Source organism: Cibotium barometz, chromosome 46, assembly GCF_041138505.1.
Source record: "Cibotium barometz isolate CiBa-2024 chromosome 46, ASM4113850v1, whole genome shotgun sequence".
Taxonomy (NCBI): domain Eukaryota; kingdom Viridiplantae; phylum Streptophyta; class Polypodiopsida; order Cyatheales; family Cibotiaceae; genus Cibotium; species Cibotium barometz.
Window position 1 is genome coordinate 36996536 of NC_141091.1, and position 23308 is coordinate 37019843.

General features: G+C 45.4%; 1 protein-coding gene across 17 annotated transcripts in view; it reads right to left on the reverse strand.

Moving 5' to 3' along the window:
* Positions 1-10008: 10008 nt before the first annotated feature.
* LOC147612186 (uncharacterized) overlaps positions 10009-23308 on the reverse strand; it is a 170778-nt gene continuing 157478 nt past the window's right edge. For 14 of the 17 annotated variants that reach the window (XR_015263673.1, XR_015263672.1, XR_015263671.1 and 11 more), the window contains 2 exons: positions 10491-10621; positions 10009-10372 (listed from right to left, as the gene is read on the reverse strand). Coding sequence is in view for 3 of the 17 variants with exons in the window: in XM_086784068.1 (XP_086640194.1) it covers positions 10359-10372 (14 nt within the window). In the remaining 14 variants the exon portion in view is untranslated. The remainder of the gene's footprint in view (positions 10373-10490; positions 10622-23308) is intronic. The other 3 variants (XM_086784068.1, XM_086784067.1, XM_086784066.1) reach the window with 1 other exon arrangement.

Genomic DNA, 23308 nt, shown 5'->3' on the forward strand with positions numbered 1-23308 from the left:
CTAGTAGTAGTAGACTTACTTACCAAAGTAGCTCACCTTATACCGGCAAAGAAGACCTTCAAAGCTTCTGATGTTGCTCGTATATTCATCAAGGAAGTCTTCAAACTTCATGGTCTCCCAAAAAGGATAGTAAGTGATCGGGATTCTGACTTCACCTCAAAATTCTGGCAGTCTTTATTTCAAGCTCTGGGGACTCAGCTTTGCTTTAGCACAGCTTATCATCCAGAGACCGATGGCCAGACTGAAAGAGTCAATCAAGTAATTGAAGACATTCTCAGAGCATACTGTGGACGGGAACCCAGAAGGTGGATTCAATACCTTCCTCTGGTGGAATTCGCCTACAATGCGTCTTATCATCAAAGCATAGGAATGTCACCATTCAAAGCACTCTATGGGCAAGAATGCTTGTCTCCTCTAAATTTCTCTGATCCGACCATAAGAGTTGAGGCATCCAAGAAAATGCTCGAAGAGATGGAGGAACAAACCAAAGCTATCCAAAGGGATATTAAAGCTGCCCAAGATCGACAAAAGCATTATGCTGACAACAAGAGGTCTGAAAGGATCTTCAAGGAAGGAGACAAAGTTCTTCTACGAGTGCGCCCCAAACGAAGTTCTCTATCACTTGGGAAATATAAGAAGCTCAGCCCTAGGTATTGTGGTCCTTATACAGTTATCAAGTGTCTAGGTAAAAGTGCTTATAAACTCCAACTTCCAGCCCATATCAAAGTCCATAATGTATTTCATGTAAGTCTGTTAAAGCCTTATGTCCCCAGTCTCGATCATATTCTTGATGATGAACAAGTTGTAATCCCTACTCAAGGAGTCCTTGAATTACAGCCCAATAGCATCATAGATTCTAGGGAAAGGCAACTCCGAAATAGAACTCTTGTAGAACATCTAGTTCAGTGGAAAGATTACCCTGAAGAGGATGCAACTTGGGAAGATGAAGCTACACTCTTAAAGGATTATCCCCAATTCATGACGAGATGAGGACATCTCGATTTCTTTAAGGGGGGAAGGATGTAACGTACCCATCTTCACTAATAAAGAAATGTCCATGTAATTATGAGTTTTTATGGTATAAATATCAATGATTTAATTATTTGAGTCATTTCCACTTAGAATCTTCAAATTCTGAGCCCAAATTTGGAATCTGCGCGCGATTTTACCCTAATATGGGATTTTACAGCATCCAAAACGGACACCGGATCAAGCTTATACGCTAATTTCAATCATTTTAGTTATAAAACGACGACCTTTAAACCTTAATAAATGCACGACCGCACGTCCGTTTGACGAACGGTCTGAACCCCTGCGACCAGGAGAACCTCCCGGACAAAAAAATTTTTCGCCCCCCGGGGCGGTCCGGCACGCAAATCGAGGCGGGCGCCCCAAATTTGGGTACCCCGCCCCAAATTTTGGTCCGTACACACTTACTAGGGCGCCCGTACAATGGCCACCCAAGTACCAAAGGACGGCCGCCCACTGTTTGGTCCACGCATACCCTTGGGCGGACACCCGGACACCCAGACCGGATAAGGTACATGCGTACCACTCCTTTCCCAGGCAACCAGCACCGTACCTTTCCCGTAGACCCATGCAGGCCACTGATCCATAGCCTTTGAAGGTACACCGTCCTTTCGTCCTTCCTTTGCGCATCGCCCGCACCCTCACCCCTCAGCTATATAAACCCCCGGGGTGCTCTTCAGTTGGCACGCACTTCTGTGTAGCGTATGCCCTGTTGTGCTGCCGTCCGTACCGTCATAACGTACTTGCTGCAAGTACAGCCGCCCTTGCAGCCACCCCTCTCACAGCCCCTCATTTGGCTCTTTTCAGATAAGCCAATTTTCCTCCATCCTCCTCTTGCCATGGACCAGTGTCCTTAACTCTTCTCCCCCCCCCCCCCCCCCCCCCCCCCCCGTGTGAATAGACTTACAGAGAGGCTTGCAGCCACCCCTCCCAACCCTCTCCACGTTTTTGCCTTTGGCCTTAAGGACACCCTCACAATTCCCCCCCCCCCCCCCCCCATTTGCGTAGACTTTAGTAAGGGATTTTTTACTCAAGCAAGGGTTCGTGCGCCATTTTCTTTTGCTCATACGGTGAGCAAACGAGCTCGGAATTCAGATCCGACTGAAGCGTTTCGATCGCAGCAGCGAGCTCTACAAGGCGACACCTACGATGGCCTCATCTCGGAGACGGCAAAATATTGCCTCAAGAGGCGCACGTAACAACGAGATGGAGGGAGATGCGCCCAACGCGGCTCCAGTCCCTTTTCAAGCCGCTCAAGGAAACGGTGGCCAGGTTAGATTGGTTAATTTTCAAAAGAAGAGATTTTTTTTTTCTTAAAATTAGTATTAATGAATGGTGTCTTTTCCTCTTAAAATGACGACATAAAAATTATATGAAATTATGAATTATGTGATGTTGTTTTCGATAAATTACGTTGAAATTGCTATCTTCATGAATTGTGAATGCTATGCTTAGAAAATTGCATTGAAGATTGTTATCTTTGGAATTCAAGATTTTTTTTGGCTTCAACGCTAACTCCGTTCCGTGCTTGTGTAGCCGGGCGGCGTCGTTAGTAAAGCCCGGTAATGGTCCAAGGTATCCCTCATACCTTTGGAGGAATAAGGATCGCCGATTGAGGCGAGAGATTATGATGCTGCCTAGTTCTGAGGGCCCAGGCTAGTGCGGTGAATTAGCCCACCCTAGTGCGCAGACATCCCTCTGAGGGGCGGGAGGATCGAGCGATGGAGCCTGAGAGGGCGACAGGCCGGCTTGAGTCCTCGCCAGCGGCCGACGATGAGGTGTATGGTCCCGTAGGGTTTTGCCCAGCATGTAGAGGCTGGAAGGCCGAATTCTAGATCATCGGCAGAATAAGAATAAGAGAGCCGGATTGGCTTGTATGGAAATGGATTCATGTATAAACTTTTTATATAATTGCATCTTGTCTTTGGTATGATTGTATTGTGTAAGAAGGCTGTTATAACGAACCTTGTGAAGAAGGGCCCTAATTAAGGAATATGCTTATTTATGTCAAACAGTGTGGTAGTATTAATTAGATAACAAATTGATGCGTGAGTAGGGTGGAAAGTGGGAGGATGGAATGCCCTGACGGCACCATCCTACGGATGGGTGGACCCGATTAGTCGGGTAGCTTTCCAACAAATTAAGTGGAAGCCCTACGTTAGATAGTTAGGTTCTTGGGCAACTCTATTCAAGAGACTAGGTCAGCGGCTGTGCCTTGCATAAGATGAGGAAAAAAGCGTTGTCCCTAGAAATCAAGTCTAAGTAGTTGCCCAATTTTTGATCAATTGCCCTATGGGTGATTTGATGTTTAGGAAATCACGCTCCCCCTGCGGGATAGAGCTAGGTCATACCTATGAATCGTATCCTTGAATCTCTACAGGGTCAAGGTGTCGATGAATAGGAAATTTTTTCTAAGATAAGACTTAGCGGACTATCTTAAGTGTTTCTTCCATTTTTAGAGGGAGGAACCTTACAGATGACATCATTTTGATAGTATTTCTGTTTACGATCGGATCATGGGAGAACCACTCATGCACTATTATCGTCACTCTACGATTGATATTTTGAGTTGCCATTTTGTGTCATGGTTCACATATGTTTTGTCAATTTCACACGTACATTTAGTAGTAATTCAAGGCTTAGGACCTCTATACCCTCATTTACAGACTCCACATTATGACGAGACGGCATACTCATGCCATTGTTGGACGTTGCAGCTTGCACGTTTGTTGCTAGTCATATGAGGCATTATTTTGATGAGGAGGATATATGGTCCACATACAGCAACTTTGTTGACCCACACCCATGATTGTTACTAGCAATGTTAGTGATAGTGCTAGCTCTGTAAAGTAGAAGTGCTAATAGAGTAGCATAAGCTTAGAACTAAGCACTTATAGTTCCAAGACATGATTTTACAATTGGTTCCTTTTTCTATTACCTAAAGCAATATTTAATACCCAGTATCTCAACTGAAAAATATTAAGATTGAATATCATGTATAAAGACTGAATATCCCATTATTGAAATTACATTAAAAGTATATAAAATGTATACAAATATGCCTAGTTACATAATCTCCTTACAAAATCAACAAGTCAAAACTTTTTAGGCTAATGTTCCTATTTAGTCTATTTATCTTCTTTAGCTTAGCTGAGCTTCTTCTTTAGCCTAACCGAGCAACTTCTTTAGTCTTCTTAGTGGCTTCTTTAGCCCTCTTTTGTAGCCCTCGTCATACCTTTGTCTTATGTCTTCTCTCTTACCCTCAATCTCTATAATCCAACATTTCAATACCTCTATGGATTCAACAAGGCATCAAAGTGTTAAGGATTTTGTATGTATTTGATCGTCAAACTTGTGGAGGATCAAGGTTGTGCCTACACCTTGTACAATGAGTCATCAATATCAAAAAATTGGTTTCTTTCATCCATTCATACCACTGCCAAATATTGGGGAGGTTTTTGAAAAAAAAAAGGGTTTCCCACCGTAGACAAAATAGGGCACCTCCGTGCATGTATCTTGCCCAAAGACACCTGAAAGCCTATCATATTGATTCGGAAAGCAACACTACAATATTTTATGTACCTTTTGCAATCGAGAAGTGCTACCATTCCAGATAAAATTCAAGTAAAATGGTGTGCATCCTCGGTTGACGAATAAGAACACTACTACACCCTTGTGACTCTTGGACCCTCTTTATTTGGTTTGCATATGGAGGCATACACTGATTATGGAAGAATTCAACAATCTAAACAAGCATACCATTTAGATCCTAGAAAATGTTGTTCCTTTTCTCATGTTGGAGTTGGAAAAATGGGGGAGGTAACATTGGTAGTTTGCCAAGATAATTGCTAAGAGAAATTGCAAAGTTGGAGAAGGGGTATATTATTCGTAGCCTTAACTCTGCATCAACTCTCTTCAGCTTTTATCACACCTCCTCATTCTTTTCCTCTAAAAAAATAAGAGGTGGATTATAGAGATTAAGGCTAAGAAATTAAGCGACCCTCTTAACCTCAATCTCGTTTACTCTGGGCTGTTTTCTTCAACTCTGCTTGCACTTACACCAACCACATAATCATGGTGTACCCTACTTCCTAGTAATCTTATCAATCACATTTTTAACCTGCCTCTTGAGTATCTTTGTTGTCCTCAAATAATAAAGGACTACCAGCATCAAATATAACTTGATCGTTGAGGTCTACAATGCCAACCTTGTTGTCCTATGCTACCTCAATCTTCATTGGATTCCTGAACTTACCCAATTCTAACTTTATGGGATAGCCCAGATCATTCTTATGCACAATGTTTTTGACATAACGCAAAGAGAGGTGCTACAATAGAGTACCTACTTAATGCTAGGAGGATCTTAGGCGGTGCTACTAGGGCTTCCTAGTACTATAAGTACTGGTATCAATACTAGCTGGCACCAAAAGCATGAATAGTTCCACTAAATAGATAAGCTATTAGTGTTAGTACGCACTACTATTAGTGATAGTCATAGGCTAACAGTAGTGCTAGCCAGCATTGCTAGCACTACTAGTAAGGCTAGTCATCACTATTAGCACTAAATACACTGCTAGGAGTGTTAGACATCACTAGTAGCACTTTAATAATGTTAGTCATCAGTAGAAGCACCAATTCTTGGAGGATCTTAGGCAGTGCTAGTAGGGCTAGCTAGTACTATATGCACTACTAGTAGTGCTAGTTAGCACTAAAAGCAGTACTAGTACCACTAAAGACATAAGTAATAGTAGTACTAAAGCTGGTAGGCACTACTAGTACTAGTAAGCACTACTAGTAGTGCTAGTTAGCACTAAAGGCAGTACTACTACCACTAAATACATAAGCAATAATAGTACTAGTGCTAGTAGGGCTAGTCAACATTTCTAACAATAGAAGCACCAATGCTAGGAGGATCTTAGGCAGTGCTAGTAGGGCTAGTCAGTACTATAAGAACTACTAGTAGTGCTAGTTAGCACTAAATGCAGTATTAGTGACACTAAATACATAAGTAATACTAGTACCACTAAATACATAAGCAATACCAGAACTAGTGCTAGCAGGAACTACTAGTACTAGTGCTAGTAAGCACTACCAGTACTGGTGCTAGTCACAAGTGAAAGTAGTGACTACTACTAGCACTACGAGTAGTGAAAGTAGTGCTAGTAATGCTAGCCTACATTTCTAACACTAGTAGTTCTCACTAGTGCTACTAGCACTAAATGTAGACATCACTAATAGTAGTATAAGACAACACTAGCACTGCTAGTAGTGTTAGTTTGCAATAGTAGTACCACTAACTATGATAGCAGTGGTAACAAACACCACTATCAGTGCTAGTTAGAACTAGTAGTACTAATTATCACTAAACATACTGCTGGCTAGTATATTAGCACTAAACATATTGCTGGCTAGTATATTGGCACTAAACATACTAATAGCATTATTAGTAGTGCTAGCCAGTACTTTTAGCACTAAATGCAATGCTAATAGTGTTAGACAACACTAGTAGAGAACTGCTAATGGTGCTAGTTAGCAATAGTAGCACCACTAACTATGCTAGGTAACAAACACTACTGCTAGCAGTGCTAGTTAGAACTAATAACACTATGAGTAGTGCTAGTCATCACTAAACATGCTAATAGCACTACTAGTAGTGCACCAACACTTTAGCACTAAAAGAAATGCTAGTAGTGCTAGTCAACACTGCTAGCAGTACATAATCAGCACTAATTGCACAAATAACAATACTAGTAGTGGTATATAGCAATATTAGGTTTCAAAAAAATATTGGTAGTACTAGCCAATGCTGCAACACTGCTAGTAGCGCTACAACACTTCTAGTAGTGCTACAACAATAATAGTTCTAGTAGTAGTACTAAAAGAAGTGGTATTAGTGCTACCAATGCATACATACCATAAAAAATCTTTAAAATTAATAAATGTACCTATAGGAAACATAAATACCTTTGAGTGGGCTGTTGGGCAACTTCTGTGTGGCTCCCATTTGTTTTGTAGTCTATTGGTATTTTCTGTAGACAACTCGTTACATAGAAAGCCTCTTCTTCAAGGCAGAAGGAAGCATACCATATGGTATGGCTATTTGCATGTGGTAACATGAAAAACTCCAGGTCCTCCAACTTTAGCCCACCAGCACAAGCACCACATAAGCCAAGAATTGTTATTGTTGTTGGTTGCACCAGTATGTCTAGTGGTGCCTTTTGGTGGCATGGGATTAAAGCTTGCTATATTGCCTATCTTCAATCAATACACCATCCGACTAGTGCAAAGTCCTACTATCTTTTGAGATTGGCAACATAGTAAGACTTTTCATCATGCTCTGCCTGTAGGACCATTATGAAGGATAACTTATGCATGCACTTATTCACATGTGAAAGAAATGATGTCATTTAAGATACCCAAACAAATGTTTCCTCACCTATACAGTGAGGACACTATTGGGCGCGGTAGCACAAAGGCTCAGATCTACCCAATCAGTCATACCTTCCTACAAAGGACCACACATGTGAAGACTCATAGCCATCTATTATATCACATTAGTAGTGCAATATTGTTGTCCATCTATGATATTATTATGCAACTTGAGTTGTTTTTGTGTTGAGGAAGATCCTACTTCCTGTGAGTGTTACTCATTATGGTGCAAACCTAGGAAGAGATTGCAATATATGGGATTAGTTAAAAAAATGGGTCTATAAGTGTTGTACATTTGCTTCCAATAGTGTTTATTGCATGTTGCACTTTGTCTTGTGCTAGCTACACACTTTGTCGAGTAAAATCCAAATACCTCTGTGAGCTACCATATGTAGAACCACACCTCAAGATGAGGGATGTTGAGGAAAGAAGTCATCGACAAGATATTAAAGAGAAGAAAAATCAATGAAAATACACTAAAGGATCAAAGATAAGATTAGAGGCACATGACAAGATCTTGATTAAATCCATTCAATAGCTAAAAGGTGAAGAAGATATTCATATACTAGCAAATATTTATGAATCATAAGGAGATAGTCAACGACAATGAGTAAGGGAATGTGTTGCCAAGCTTGAACCATGCAAGTATAATGAGTAATTAGAGTGTGATGATGAGAAATTAGACTATATGATGAGTCTCATCAGCTCTTGTAGATGAATCTAATGAGCAATGTGAGTGGCTAGCTATCTGAATTGCTAGTGAGGTGTTGCTACACGTAGTGATCAATGATAATTACAACATGGACAATCATCATATATGAGGGCTCAAGTTTCATTTTCCTTCTCACAATTGTGCTTTAGCTTTAATTAGACTCTTGATTTTAATCATAGCTTGATTTGAGGCAATGTTGGGGAAGCTTTGAGTGTGCTTAGACATTAAGAAAAATAATCTTGGATTTAAGACAGACGATGGCCAAAGACCACGTGAGGTGGCCACCTTCTAAATTGAGACTAGCACAACTATGCATGGTGTAAAGAGACCTCCATTAATGTGATGCTAATGACCTTTGTGATTAACATTTCCATGAAATGACTCATGGTCAAAGCAACTCTTTCATGCCATGATGCATACTCAATGTGTCCTATGCTAATGATTATACGTTATAGGTGATGGCACATACTACATTTCCCATGCTTATGATGCTAGTGAAGTTCTAATGCATGTGAAGATGGTGTAAATGGTGAGTTCACAAATCCAAACAATGTTGATCTTAAATATCATGGTGATCCTAATCACCTTTTTACATTATATAGAATTCACCATGAGGAATAGAATGCATGGCTTTTTTGAGAGTGTGTTGACCACACTTGGATAATTTTGAGTATCATTCCTTCAAAGGAATTTATGAAGTCGCCTATTGTTTGTAAGATCATCATAGCCAAATGAAATCACAAATTTGCATTCAAGTGGGTTCATAATACTATATCAATATACAATGGAGAGATCCACAAGAATTGGAGTTTAATCCAAGGGGGTGGATTGAATACCAAGTACGTGAGATGGGCAATTGGTCCAATGGAGGAGTTCTATAAGTAAAGACAAACATTCTTCCAATAAGAAATTGTATTGATTTGGAGTACAAAGTGCTCAATGTGAACATGGTGTGGACCTAGGAGCATAAGGTCAAGTGTCTGTTTGCCAACAAAGGGGCCACGTCACCTTACACCGATGATTTCACAAGGACAAAAACTCATGTAGTCAATGTGCCATGTTAGCACCTTCCACATGTACCTGTTAGCACCTTCTCTACATATACCTTAGGCACCTAGGTCTCTCTATGGAGAAACACATGTTATTGCAATGTGCCATGTTAGCACCTTCCCTACATATAACTTAGGCACCCAGGTCTCATTGTGGAGAAACACGTCATACATCAAGCACCATTAATAATGCAGGAGCTAGCACTTATAATAGTACATTGAGGACTAATGAGAGAGTGGAGGGAAAGGGTGCAAGGAGGATAAAGAGAAGGTACAAACGTTCTTTTTTTTAAAATCTAGATTTTTCCATTGCACCATTGCCTTCGTGCTTGCAAATTTTGCTCAAAAAATGGTTGTCATGATTTAGAATTTGCAATGTGCAACATAATGGTTCTGAAGTACTTAGAAGGAAGTGTGTGATAAGACCAAAGTGCTATGTGATGCTAGCATTGAGAGTGGTTAGAAGATGATTTTGATGAAAGCAAACGGTTCTCTAATAAGATGATGTTGAGGGTGGCTCCAACAATGTAGCTAGTTATCTTTGGTAGATGTGAAAATTGCTAGTTCCAAGAAATTGCATGTTTGAAAAGATCTTGGGGAGCCATAAGAACTTGCTTATTATGATGGTGATTCTGGTTTGACAATTCCAGAGGCATTGACAAGTGGGACGTGCATCAAGGCTTTGGCTAAACTTACCAAATTGATGGTGCATTTTTTCTTATTGAAGGGGGGAGGGAGATGGTTTGGTTATTTTCATAAGAAGGTTGAAACATGAAAACACCTTGGTTTTAGAATATATGTCCATTTGATTTGGGACTCTGTTGTGTGATGGACTCAAGGTATGTGCTAGTTCATGGAGGTAATTACAAAACCTTCCAGTCCTTTCAGGAGTAGAGCCTAATTAATTTGAGTTGCTTAACATATAACAAGTTTCTTTATATAACAGTAATATTCTTTTGTGATTGTTCTGTGTGTTAAAAAGAAAGTGGCTGGGAGCCATAACTGAAAAACAACAGGGTTAAATCAGTTCCTGATTGAGTCACGAGTGCATTGCAGTCCATCATGCTTGGAGCAAATTGCTTGCTAAAGCAACCTCACTCGCACCATCAGCACCCAGGTATAGGTTTTATCAGTGTCCATCAGTAAGTGCAACCTGAAGCAGTAAAAGCAATCATGTATGATTCACATAGCAACCAAGATTTGACAACATGATGCTATACATGCGCATACATTATCCACATGCAGAGTTTGTTTTGCGTAATTAAGCTCACCATTCTGTGTAAGGCACCATAATGTTTGTTCCATGCACTAGCCATTGGTTTTTAATAATGGCTGCCTTCCTTGGCTTGTGTTAAGCTTCTAGTAATTCCAAAGAAATTATCCTTTTAGAAAGCTCCCTTCTCTGCAATACAATCCTTTGATGTTAACAATATGCTTGTGACTCTTTAGTCAAGCTATTGCCCATGCTTACAACATACTTGTTGATCTTTGAGTCTTAGTTTTTTGCCCATCAAGCATGAAACTAACTTACATGTTTGCATATATATACATATATACACACACATATGTACATGCATACTTACATTCATTCATAACCTATATGCATATATATCCACACACACGCACACGCGCACGCACACACAAACACGTGTGCACACACACATGATGTACACAAATAGCCCAAGCGCCCACCCGTGCAACTCTATCAGAAGAGCCTATCAAGCTGCTAGTAGAGTACTCCATGCTATCAAGAAAAGAATGTGAGGTCCACTGACAAATCAAAATGACAGAGGAAAAGGTGAACGAGTGGGAAAATTTTAGCTAGATGTGGAAGGCAATAAGTATCAAGAATTGGGAGACTTTACCTTGGCAGGATATAACTTATGCAAAATACCCTATTCGAAGGAGTGTCTTGGAACCATGCCTAAGCTCAGAGTTGTGTTAGCCCATCTCTTCGATCTTTATCTTCACCACAAGATATAAGGCAAGACCTTCAAAAAATGTCTGATTGTAAGGCTGAGACAGGCAAGGTATTAGGGCTAAGATGCTCAGATGGAGAGGGAGGGCAGCTTCCAAAATGCTTAATATGGCTATGCCTACAGATTGGGGATACTAAATTGGATGAAGCCGTTACACCAAGGGGGAGCTAATGATTGGAATAGTCATGGAATCTGGTGTGAGTACATGGGCTAGAATTCATCACAAACGAGCATTGGAACAAGCTGGTTTTCAATGAAAGCATAGTAGTGAGCACAACATCCAAAGAATCCCAGCCTTGCGTGCCAGAGTACTGCTTATCATCATCACAATACTTCAAACTCTCAACAAAAAAACCAATCCATTCTCTCAAACACCCAAACTACGACCAACCATAATCACTTATTTGTGTGCGTATCAGATCTCCATAACAAGACCCATGAACTCAAACCATGCCTTGACTTCTCATACACAAGATGATTTTCATTAAAGGGCCCTCTGAGAACCATATAAAGAAACTAAATTCATGATGTTCCCCTTGCATGTGTTTGATAGCCACAGGGAGCTTTATTTATCAAGATCTACAAGAAGAGGCTCAACATTACAATGTAGAATAGCCGAAATTCACTTAGCATAAAACCATTACAAGAGGGAGAGAATCTCCTTCTAGCAAACTATAGGCTATCAAGTGGCCTTGAATCCATTGGGATTCATCCCACATGAGGTGCCAAGGCTGGCTACCTCGATGTATGAGGGTCAAAAATTTTGTATTCTTCGCTGAAAGCTTTCGAGAAGACCTATCTCTAGGGCAGCTTAACGCCCAATTTGCTGGTTCGCGGCTGCTTGGCATTAAAGCTATGGCCCCATGTGCTATGCGTTGTACCTATTGGCCGGTTGCACTCCTCGACTGCCGGCTTCGAGCCCCAAACCTTTAGCGAGAATACCCAGATTGATTACAAGAAACAAATTAAGGGGAAAGAGAAGTAAAGCTACTTAGTGAGAGAGAATCTAGTGGTGAGAAAAACCTGCTTCGCGGCCACAACCCAGCCAGCTAAAGAAAGCCTGGCTGAACTCCAGTATAGCAGATTCTTCTGAATGCTCAGAAGAAGAGGGGCAAACTGCTGCTTGGGGTAGATGTCAATGCCAACCTGGCATCCTAGATAACGAACTGGAGTGCCCCTCGGGACCCACTAAAAAGCCTCAACTAGACATCAAGTTAGGGCAGGCGATGAGCAAACCCAAAATCCACATGACTTGTGCCAGTTGATTTGTGCTTCAGATGCACAACAAAAAATCCACATGACTTGTGCCAGTTGATCTGTACTTCAGATGCACAACAGAAAATCTCCCTCGCCTTGGCGAATCTATGGAGGTTCCCCTCAGCCCCTGTAACTTGGTTGAACACACTGCTAATCAATACACTTAAATACACTAAGATTTGAGCTCAATACAAGAAGTAATTTGCTGAATTGACAAGAGACACACAATAAGCCGGAACGGCCGGCCCCTCCCTCAAATAAAGTATATTGATATTGGGAGAATCAAGTACATAGTGTCATGGGCATTTCTAACCAGATTTCCATACCAAGGCATATGAATACACTATTGCAAACAAGTGGTTGTCAGTGTAGACTTGCAACTCACACTACCCACTCAAGTGCCCGTGTTCCCTACCATCTACTATATATTGTTCTTTTTTCCTGGCAAAAAGATCCTTCAATTAGTTAAAGAGAAAACAGCCACAAAGGGCTAAGTACAACCACGAAGGGCTAAATACAAACTCGCCTCATATAAGGGCGGGAAATAAGTGATCATAAGGGGGAGAGATGCTTCTCCTCTGGCAGGCCGCTCTATGAGGAGAAGGCTATCTCATACAAGGGGAGGGGGGCCGAGGGGAGGGAGGAACAACCACACAGGTGGTCTGTAGTGCCAAATGGGGTCACCGCCTCTTTCTGTGAGGAAAGGACCAGGCCTCCAAAGTCTCAAGAAGGCTTCCCGCCGCTTCAGCATGCGGTCGGAACCTCCCTGCAGCTTTCCCCACTGACCGCGGAGGGTGTGAATGATGTCGAGCCATATGCTCCTGATGGTCTCAACCGGTGGAGTGTGGGTACCCTCGATGGCCTCGCTACATCTAGCACGCTAGCTGTGCCAGGCTGCTATGCTACTGCAAATCTCCCAGCGCTGGCCTGAGCCTGGATGCCAAACACTTGCAGGTGGGGCTGTGATTGGTACTACTGCAATATGATGGTGGGAGACCTGAAGGGCATGGCCTCCCCCATCCTCCTCATAAGTCCCGACCACTCTAGCCTCGGTGGCCTAAGCGACAGTACCCCAAACGATAATCCGGGTCGCTGCCCTGTCCATAGCAAAGATGCGGCGAATCCGCTGCCAAATCTGCTAAGCCTTTGGGCAATCCCAAAGGCAATGTTGTTGAGACTCCTAGGGGTGGCCACATCTCGGGCAAGCTGCTGGCCGCCCTCCGAGTGCCAGCCAAGTACCCACTGCCAAACTCTCTTGTGCTGTCAACCAGAGGAAGAGAGTGATCTTCCTCGGCCGAAAGCTGTCCCAAAGCCTCTTCCAGAAACCTAAAAGGAAGTGCTGTGATAGGCCCTGAGTCTGCCAGTGTGCTGCTGTTACCGGTGTGCCATCTATCTCCGACATCTAGATCCTCCGGTCGAGCCTCGCTGTATATGCAAAGAATGGGGCATCGAGAGTCTACACCCGATTTGTGGGATCATGCCACGCCCACTCTCCAGGGTCCCACTACAACCGGGTGAGAGGTCGGCACTCCCAAATCCATAACCGCCAAAATCTCTCCTTGGCCACCTTGGCCGGTGCTGGATCTATGTGCCATGCTTGTGCCTGAAAACCAATCACCCTCACCCTCTACAAGGTGCAGCCTCTGAAATCCTCCAAGGGGTGCTCTGATCTCTCTAATCTCCCATGTAATCCAGTAGAAAAAGTGAGCAAACAACTGTCCTCATCTGCTCCATAGACCACCTGTAACTCGCGGTGGGTGCTCGGGGTCTAGGGCCTTTGACACACTTGTTGATACCATTAATGCATACTAGAACATTTAAACATGGCCACAGCCTTAACACATATTCATCATCACTTTGCATAAAACATAAAGCTGGACAAAACATCCACAAATGCTGAAAATGAGCTTGCACGTGTGACACCGCATAGAGGCCGGAATGGGCCGACCCCCCCCTTGGAGTATTTTATTACCCAAGGAGAATAATATCATGTACAAGCTTTGAGGGGCCTTACTCTCCCCACGGGAGATGCCGGATTATCCCTATACAAATGCCATAACACAGCCCAACACAAGGCTACCAAGCCGGAACATAGGCTGTAGAAATGCCGAGCCAACAATATAATCCATATACCTCCGTGTGGGTACTGATTCTTCCCCAAAAACCACGGGTCTTCATGCAATAGAGCTGGTACAGCAAGTACAACTCTCCATTCATCCGGTACAGCAGGTACAATGGTTGGTACAGCAAGTATAGTGGCTGGTACAGTAGGTACAGTGGCTAGTACAGTAGGTATAGTAAGTACAAATGCTGGTACAGCAGGTACAATGACTAGTACATCAAGTACAGCATGTACAATGGCTGGTACAACCGGTACGATGGCTAGTACAGCAAGTACAACAAGTACAGCAAGTACAAATGCTGGTGCAATAAGTACAATGGCTAGAAATCATAATAAATGATTAAATACCCTTGCCTTCAGTATTTCTTCGCGATGGAAGCCTCCAAAACAGTCCCCAACAGCCGGTATTCTTCATGGGCAGCCTTCAAGAGAGAGAGAAACAGAGTAGCCATCATTAGGGCAGCTTGTAACGGTGGTAGAGGCTAGTGTGCAGCAAGAGAGCCTCCATTAATGAAGAGAGAGGGCTCCAATTTATAGATTTGGGCCTCCCATGAGCTAAAATGGCAAGAGAAGGCTACCATGACAAGTGGAGAGCCACACAATAGCTGAAGTGACAAGTGTGAGGCCACTTGTCTCACTTTGATCCATTTTCTAACAAGTGTCAGGCCACTTGTCTCAGTTTTGTCCACTTTCTTGCCACATGTCCCAATCTAAGAGATGGGTCCTTCCATAAACTTTATCTCTAAAAATATCCCAACTGGTAGACATTCTGTCATAGGCACTTTGCCAACTCCTTGTATCTGCTCAATTCCAGATGTAATGACGCGAACAGAATTTCTATCGGAGTCGGGCCAAAAATAGCAACTCTCCTAAATTTTAGGAGTGTGGTCCTTTGTATTCTAGGATAATCCCCCATTCCCAAAGCTTGTACTTTCCAAATATTTAAACATCCTGGAGTCCACCAGACCCCTTTCAGACTGGGAAATGTCCAGGCTGGTGACATTCTCTCCAGCTTCTTAAAAGTTGTCCACAACTTTAAGCTTTAATCTATATATTCAAGGTATAATCATGTCCCATCGATTGGACGAGACAAGACAGTCTCAAAAATCCAATATAACTGAAGAATCCATGTCCCAAAGAAATGGGCGAGACTAAATAAGTCTCCATAATACCAATATCTAAATCATGTTCCAAGATAAATGGGCGAGAAAAACAGTCCCATAAGTCCAGATATCATAATCATGTCCCAAGATAAATGGGCGAGACAAATCATTCCCATAAGTCCAGATATCATAATCCATGTCCCAAGTAAATGGGCAAGACAAAATAAGTCTCCTGCCAACAAGACATCAGTCCACATGACCCTTGGCATAGACGTAAGTCCCGTCATGTCCACTTTACCAATTGCACTCCATGTTGGTACTCTGACCACACACCTTGGATGAGAGGTGGGCTCAAGTAACAAGATAAAACAATCACTCGCAGGCATAGATAACCTGGTGTTCCATAAGCATTTCTGCTACACATAGTTTATAGGCATTTCGGCCACCAATAGTTTGTAGGCATTTTGGCCACCAACTCACACTACCCTCTTAAGTGCCCATGTTCCCTTCCATCTGCTCTCTATTATTCCACCCACACATGGTAGAAACAATCTTCAAGAGAGCACGTAGGACAAGAGAACACTACACAGGGTATGTTGTGCTTGTCACTACCCTTTGAAGTGCCCATGTTCCCTTCCATCTGCTCTCTATTGTTCCACCCACACATGGTAGAAACAATCTTCAAGAGAGTACGTAGGACAAGAGAACACTACACAGGGACTACACAGGGTATGTGAATCATGAGTTTCATAAGTCCAATGCTACCCAAATAAAGGGAGCCAAAAAGAATAATCCATCCCAGTAAAAGGGAGCCATAAACATAATCTAGAAACCTGAGGATGGATCCAAATCCCTAGAAAAGAAGTCCAGGGATCCATAGACCTGTATACCATAATCCTTGTATACCATAACTCTTACCACATACTCCGTGCTAACCACACACCTTGGAGTAGAGGTGGACTTTATCCATAAAAACATCATATCCATGAGATATCCAAAGATTTCTTCTCTATAAACTCGGACAGATTCGTCCATAGAAATTGCTTGTGAAGCCCAATATCTATATAAATCTCGTCCAAGAAAGAAATCTCCGTGGATATAATCCATCCCAATAAAGGGAGCCATGAAAAGAATTCATCCCATTAAAGGGAGCCATAAACAATGTTTCCTTGAAACCATCTCAAGGCAAACAACAAAATCTTTGTCCTTGCATAGCTATACAAGGGTTAGTGAACATCAAAAACACTTTAGAGCAAAAGCACTAACTTTGCAAACTCAAAGTATACTTAGCTTTTCTTTGCCACGTTGGTCATGAAGCCAAAAGAAATATCTCGTCACCATATCCTTAAGATATCCTGAGACATATCTCCATATAGCTTGCCTGTAAGCTTGATAATATAATCCACAATATCCATATGGAAAGCGTGCTAAACGTGTGCACATAAAGCCAACTTCACACTTCCACGATAAAATTCTGTGAATTCATAAATCCTTAGATCAACAAGCTGTCTACTGCTCATGCTCATGCTCTTGCTTCATAAGCTATGAAGCGGCTGGCCATGCTTAACAGCAATGATGGTAAGTGTGGTCCCCACTTGACATCTTTTCTCTTCCTTATTGATAGAAGGAAGCCTCCGCTTCCAAGAAAGCCTATGCTCTGATACCAATGTAACTCGCGGGCGGGTGCCCGGGGGACTAGGGCCTTTGACACACTTGTTTTTTTTTTTTTTTCGAGAAAAGATCCTTTCATTAGTTATATAAAAAACGCCCGTAGGGCTACAAAAGATCTCGCCTGCTCATAAGAGAGACAGAGCAGTGAATACAGCATGGCAGCCCGGGAGACTCTCCCTAGGTGCTGCAAAATACAAGCATCAGTACAAAGAACTGAGAGGCTAAATCATACAATAGGGGGGGGGGAAGAGCCAAACAGGTGGCCTGTAGTGCCAACGGGGGGATCCCGTGTGTAAGGTGTAGAAAGGGCCGCAGCGCCAAGTGGTGTGAAAGGCCTGGCGCCGTAAGATCGCCTCATCCGAGTCTCCCCGGATGCGGTCGTACTGTCCTCGCAGGGTGTGGATCAACTCCTGCCAAATCCCCCGTACAGTCTCTGTTGGTGGCTCCAATCTCCCCTCAAAGGCCGTAAAGCACCGGGGCCTCCAGGTGAACCAGATGGTGAGGCTGCTGAGGAGCTCCCATCGTAAATCCCTCTCCTGTGTTCAGCTGGCGGACGAGAAATTCGGTGCCGGAACTAGGCGAGGCTGGCCCCTAATAAATCTGATGGCCTGACTACCCTGCGCCATCTCATAGCCCATAGCAGGCCCTGACGAAGTCGACCAAGCAGCGGCACCCCACGTAAACATACCCTCTAGAGAGAGGGGGGCCAGAATACGCAGCATCCGCAGCCAAATCTGCTGCGCCTGAGGGCAATCCCAAAGGCAATGTCTCTGTGTCTCCATAGGGTGGCCGCATCGGACGCAGGCCGCCGGAAGACCGCTGTAAACAAGCCAAGTACCAACTGCTGAGCCCCTGTGGGCGACCAGCCCACTGAAAAGTCGAGATCCTGCGGGCCTATCGACTAGCCCAGAGCCGAGCCCAAAAATCCTCCAGGAACTCCTGTGAGAGTCCCTGTAGTCGCCAATGCCCCGCTGCCGCTGGAGAGACCGTCCTCCTTGCCGTCAAAAAATGTCGCCCCAGCCGAACAGTATACTGGAAAAAGGTGATCTCTGTGGCCTCAAGGGATGCATAAGGATCATGCCACTCGTACTCCCCGGGGTCCCACTGTAGCCGGGCCAAGGGGCGCGCTGCATATGCCCATATGCGCCAATCCGGGAGCACATCAGCAGGGTCGGGATCAATATGCCACTTCCGAGAAGCGGCGGCCACTACCCGAATCCTCTGAAAGGTGCACTCTGCAACCAAAGGCGACTCCACCTCCACTCTCTGGAGTCTGCCCTCATCCTGAATCTCATAGTAGAGGCAACTGCCATCCTCAGTGCAAGCTCTGACAGCAATCAGGATCTCCAACTGTGTAAAGGCTCCCATCCACCGTGGGGCCACTGGCTCGAGAGGTGTGAACCACTCCTCTATGAGTGCCTCCTGAATATCATCCCTCATAATCAACCCCCCTCTGAAGTGACTCAGCCTCTCCACCTGGATCTCCTCTGGTAGACTGCAGAAGGCCTGCCAGTCTCCAAAACTACGAGCTGGGCCTGCCGCTAAAGGCTCCCAGGCTAGCCGAGGCCGAGAACCCAGCATATGACCCTGCTCTGTGCGAACCGCTGGGCTCCAGATGAGCGGCTGTCTGGCCCGCTCCTCAACACAAGGAGGTCGCTGAGAGAGCCCCGGTCTCAGCAGCTCCCAAGCTCTCAGGATACTCAAAGCAAATCTGTCCTCCCATCCTCTACTGAGGCCTATCCTCCTCATCTCTATAAAGATCCAGCGAATCTCTGGTGCCCAAGTGCCCCCTGCTGGGGGCGCCCGAGCCTGCAGCCGCTGCAAGAGGAGCTCTTTCCAAGGCTCAGCGCTTGGAAGCAACCCCCGAACGATAAGCTTCCCCAATAAAGCTCTACTCTGATCGACTGGATCTATAATGCCCAAACCTCCCTGAGCCAGCGGAAGTGTAATAACTGCCCATGCAACCTTTGCTCGAGCTGGCTGACCGTCCCGCCCAGACCACAGAAAGTTCGTGATCAGCCTCTGTACCTGGCTGATGCAAGAGCTCGAGAAGATCCAGCAAGACGTAATGTACCACATGGTCGCTAACAGCACCTGATTTGCCACCACCACCCTCCCAGCCAAGGATAGTCGAGCTGTACTCCAATACAAAAGCTTCTTCCGAATGCTCAGAAGAAGAAGGGCAATCTGCTGCTCAGGTGACAAATCTAGGCCAATCTGGCATCCCAAATACCGCACTGCTGTGCCTGGAGGAATCCATCTAAAACCGGGGTCCGGGCTCCATGCCGGAGTGGGAGCACTACTGATCCAAAAGGCCACTGTCTTGCGCCAATTGATCAATGCTCCCGAAGCTGCACTAAAAACCTGGAGCGACTGCTCTGCCCGAAGAAGATTGGCCTCTTGGCCATGCAAAAATAAGCCCGTGTCGTCTGCAAACTCAGCATCAAGCAGGTCCTCCCCCCGGACTGGGAGCTGAAGTCCTCTCAAACCGACCTCCTCTGCTGTCAAATACATGCTCATAGCCTCCGCAAAGAAGAGAAAAAGAAAAGGGGCGAGGGGACACCCCTGTGACGGACTGATCTGGTCAGCTCAAAACTCGGCCCCCGTCCTCCTGCAATCAACACCTGGCTGCGAGCTGTGGAATACAGAGCCGCCACCCCTCTGATCCATCCTGGCTCAAAGACCAGGCGAAGCATAGTGCCCTCTAAGAAACCCCAATCAACTCTATCGTATGCCTTCTCAAAATCGAGAAGCATCACGACCAAGTCCTCGCCAAGAAATCTAGCTCGGGCCGTCGCCTCCCAGAAAGTAAAGATGTTGTCAAGGATACTGCGCTGTCTGAGTAGCATGAATCAACTCCCCCAGGAACGGCTGGATCCTCAAACTCAAGGCCTTTGCTAAGACCTTGTAGACAGTATTGAGGATCGTAATAGGCCTCCAATGCCTAATATCATCTGATACTCCCTCCCCCTTGGGGATAAGATAGATCAAGCCCTCTGAAAAGCTCTGCGGCATCACCCCAGTGTCCAAAACATGCTGAAAGCCCCCGCGGAGGCCTAGCCCCAAAAGGTCCCAATAGCGCATAAAAAAGGCCGGCGTCAGTCCGTCCTCCCCTGGGCAACTATGTCGCGGCAGGACCCTCAAGGCCTCGGCAAGCTCAATCTCTGACAGAGGCGCACCTAGAACTGTACGCATACGGTCTGTGACCCTCCTCTGCACACATGGGCCCACACAGTCTGTCTGCAAACATCTCGATCCTCAGTGGGCAGGTTCCGCTGAAAGTAGGTCTCTATAGAATGCAGTGGCAATGGCTCTGATCTCCCCGAGCTCAGTAGCTACCGATCCATCCGGTCTACCAAGCTGGCGGACTCCTGCTCGCGCATGACGGGGCCCAGTGATCTCAAAAAACTCTCCAGTCACTCTATCGCCAAGCTGCGTCCACTGAGAGGCCTGACGACGATAGTAAAACTCATGTCTCTGCTCCTCTATCTCTCAAACCTCCTGGCGTGCCTGGCTCAGCTGGGACACCACCCACTCACATGCAGGCTGCTGCTCCTGAAGGCGCTGTAGCGAAGCAAGGCTGCGTCTCAGCCGATGCTCCCGCTTGCGAATCTCTCCCAAACCGTGTCAAAGCTGCAGCATGCAAAAAAGAGCTAAGATCGATGAGTCCCTGGGCACACTGGCCCGCTGCATCCTGGTCAGAGCACTGACTATCATGCCAGATCCTCTCAATGTCCTCAGCGAGACTGGGATCTGTAGGGAAATGTCCAGGCTGGTGACACCACCATGAGAATATCTTGTCTGGTGAACATGCCTAGCCATCTCGGGAGGGGGTCGGGTCTGTAATAGGAGTCAGCCACTCCGGAGGAATAGCTGAGTCAATGTCGATGCTAAGCCTGTCTCTACCCCGGATCCCTGTCAGGTCTCTCTCTTGCTCCTCTTGAGGTAACTGCCTGTGTGCAAACCAATCTCCAAGAGACCTGGCTGGTCCCATGCTCAAGGCGCCCCAGGATATGTGCGGTCGGGCCCCTAGCATGTGGCCACTAGGTAAACGGATCAGGGGGTTCCAGATCGAAGGTTGCCGAAGCTGCTCCTCTGAGGCCACTGGAACAATCTGTCTGAGGGTTGGCCTGAGATGATCCCTAGCACGAAGGAGATTCGCTGCGAATCTGTCCTCAAAGGCAGGACTAAAACCACGGGCTCGCATCTCTATGAAGATCCAACTAGTACTCTGTGGCCACGGGCCTCCAAGGCTTGGAGTGCGGGCTGAAATCTCGGCCAAGAGGAAATCCTTCTAAGGCTCACCACCGGGTTGGAGTCCTCTGACAATCAACTTGCCCAATAGGGTTCAAGTCGGCCTTTTTCTTCGATTAGCATCATGGCTAATCATTCTCCCTCGGCCGGGCGAACCATTGTTTTTTCCGAAGCCGAGCTCGAGGTCCTCTACACCGAAATAGAGAAAGACTCCAAAACAACCCTCATTGCCAGAATCTTTGGATCTCACCCGTCCCATCTCCAGGCTCGAGATTGGGTGCTGGCGGCTCTGCCCTCCGACCTCGCTCCACACTTTCGTGATGTCAGGTTGCTTGGAAGAGGTTTCTTCCAAGTAGATTTTGATTCTGAGGACACAGCCTCAAAGGTTTTGAAGGGCAGCCCTTTGCCATTGGGCCCGAGGAAGATATTCTTTCTTCCCTACTCCAGCTATTTTGACCTTGTTGAGGAAGATCGGAACCGTTTCCCGATTACTCTCAGATTCCCATGTCTTCCTCGCGCATATTGGCCTATGTTAGAGGCCATCGGGTCTACCTTTGGGCTGGTTCTTCAAGTGCCCCCCCTCCACGCCTTGCCGACATCTTCTACCCAGGTGGTCACTGCCTTGGCGGATGTTGTCCCCAGGGTCATGGTTCTTGCCCGTGACATTGAGCTCTTTGAGGACTATGTTTTGCTTCCGGGCCCTTGTGGCCCTTTGAAGCAACGTATGGAGATTGTAGGTAAACCTGATTAGTGCTGGGTTTGTCACCAACAGGGTCACTTTGCTCGAGATTGTCCTCGGGCTCGAGGTCGCAAGAGGTCTCGTAAAGCGTGCTTCTCAGGCGCCACCTCCCTTGGTTCCTTCCCGTCCTTCAGTCCGCTAGGTGTGGCGAGCTGTCTCTCACACCCGCCCCCTTGGTGCGATTGATGGGAAGGCCTCCTCGGATCATGTACAGATAGATGATGTTTCTAGTCAGAGGGATGTGTCAGCTGATGCATCTTTGCAGAGAGATGATATCTCAGGTCAGGATGATTTTGTTGAGTCCTCTCTACTTGGAGGGGGCGATATGCAGGATGTTCAGCGCAATGGGGATCATGTATTGCAGGATTTTCAGCATGATGCCATTGCCCTTGATGCCCCGCAGGGCGAACAGATTTCTCGTACATATGCAGGGCCTCGGACAAGGGCATGTCAGTGGACTTTGCCCCGTGGATTTTCCCGTCCTCCAGCATTATGAGAGGCGTCCTCAGGCTGCCCATCGTCTTCTTAGATCGGGGGTCAAACCCTCTTCTCTTCCATGAGAATCATCTCATGGAATGTTCAGGGCCTTGGAGGGCTTCCCACCCGTGGTAGGAAGCGCCTTCTGAAGGACGAGCTTCACCTTGGTGTTACAGGCGGGTCCATGGATGTACTTTTGTATTGCAGGAACACAAATTGGATAGATATGTGTGGAAAAACTGGTAAGATGCTTTCTGGCCACACCTTCTGGTCCTCCGCAGTTGGGACAAGAGGGGGTGTTTGCATTTCAGTGGCAGCATCTGTTATGCCTCATGTTATTGGGCACGATGTTATCATCCCTGCTAGAGCGCAGTGGATCTTGATCATGCATGACGGTCAAAAATTGGGAATCTTGAATATCTATGCACCTAACGTGAGAGGTGAAAGGGTGGCCTTTTGGGACACCATTACAAATGTAAGATTCCTC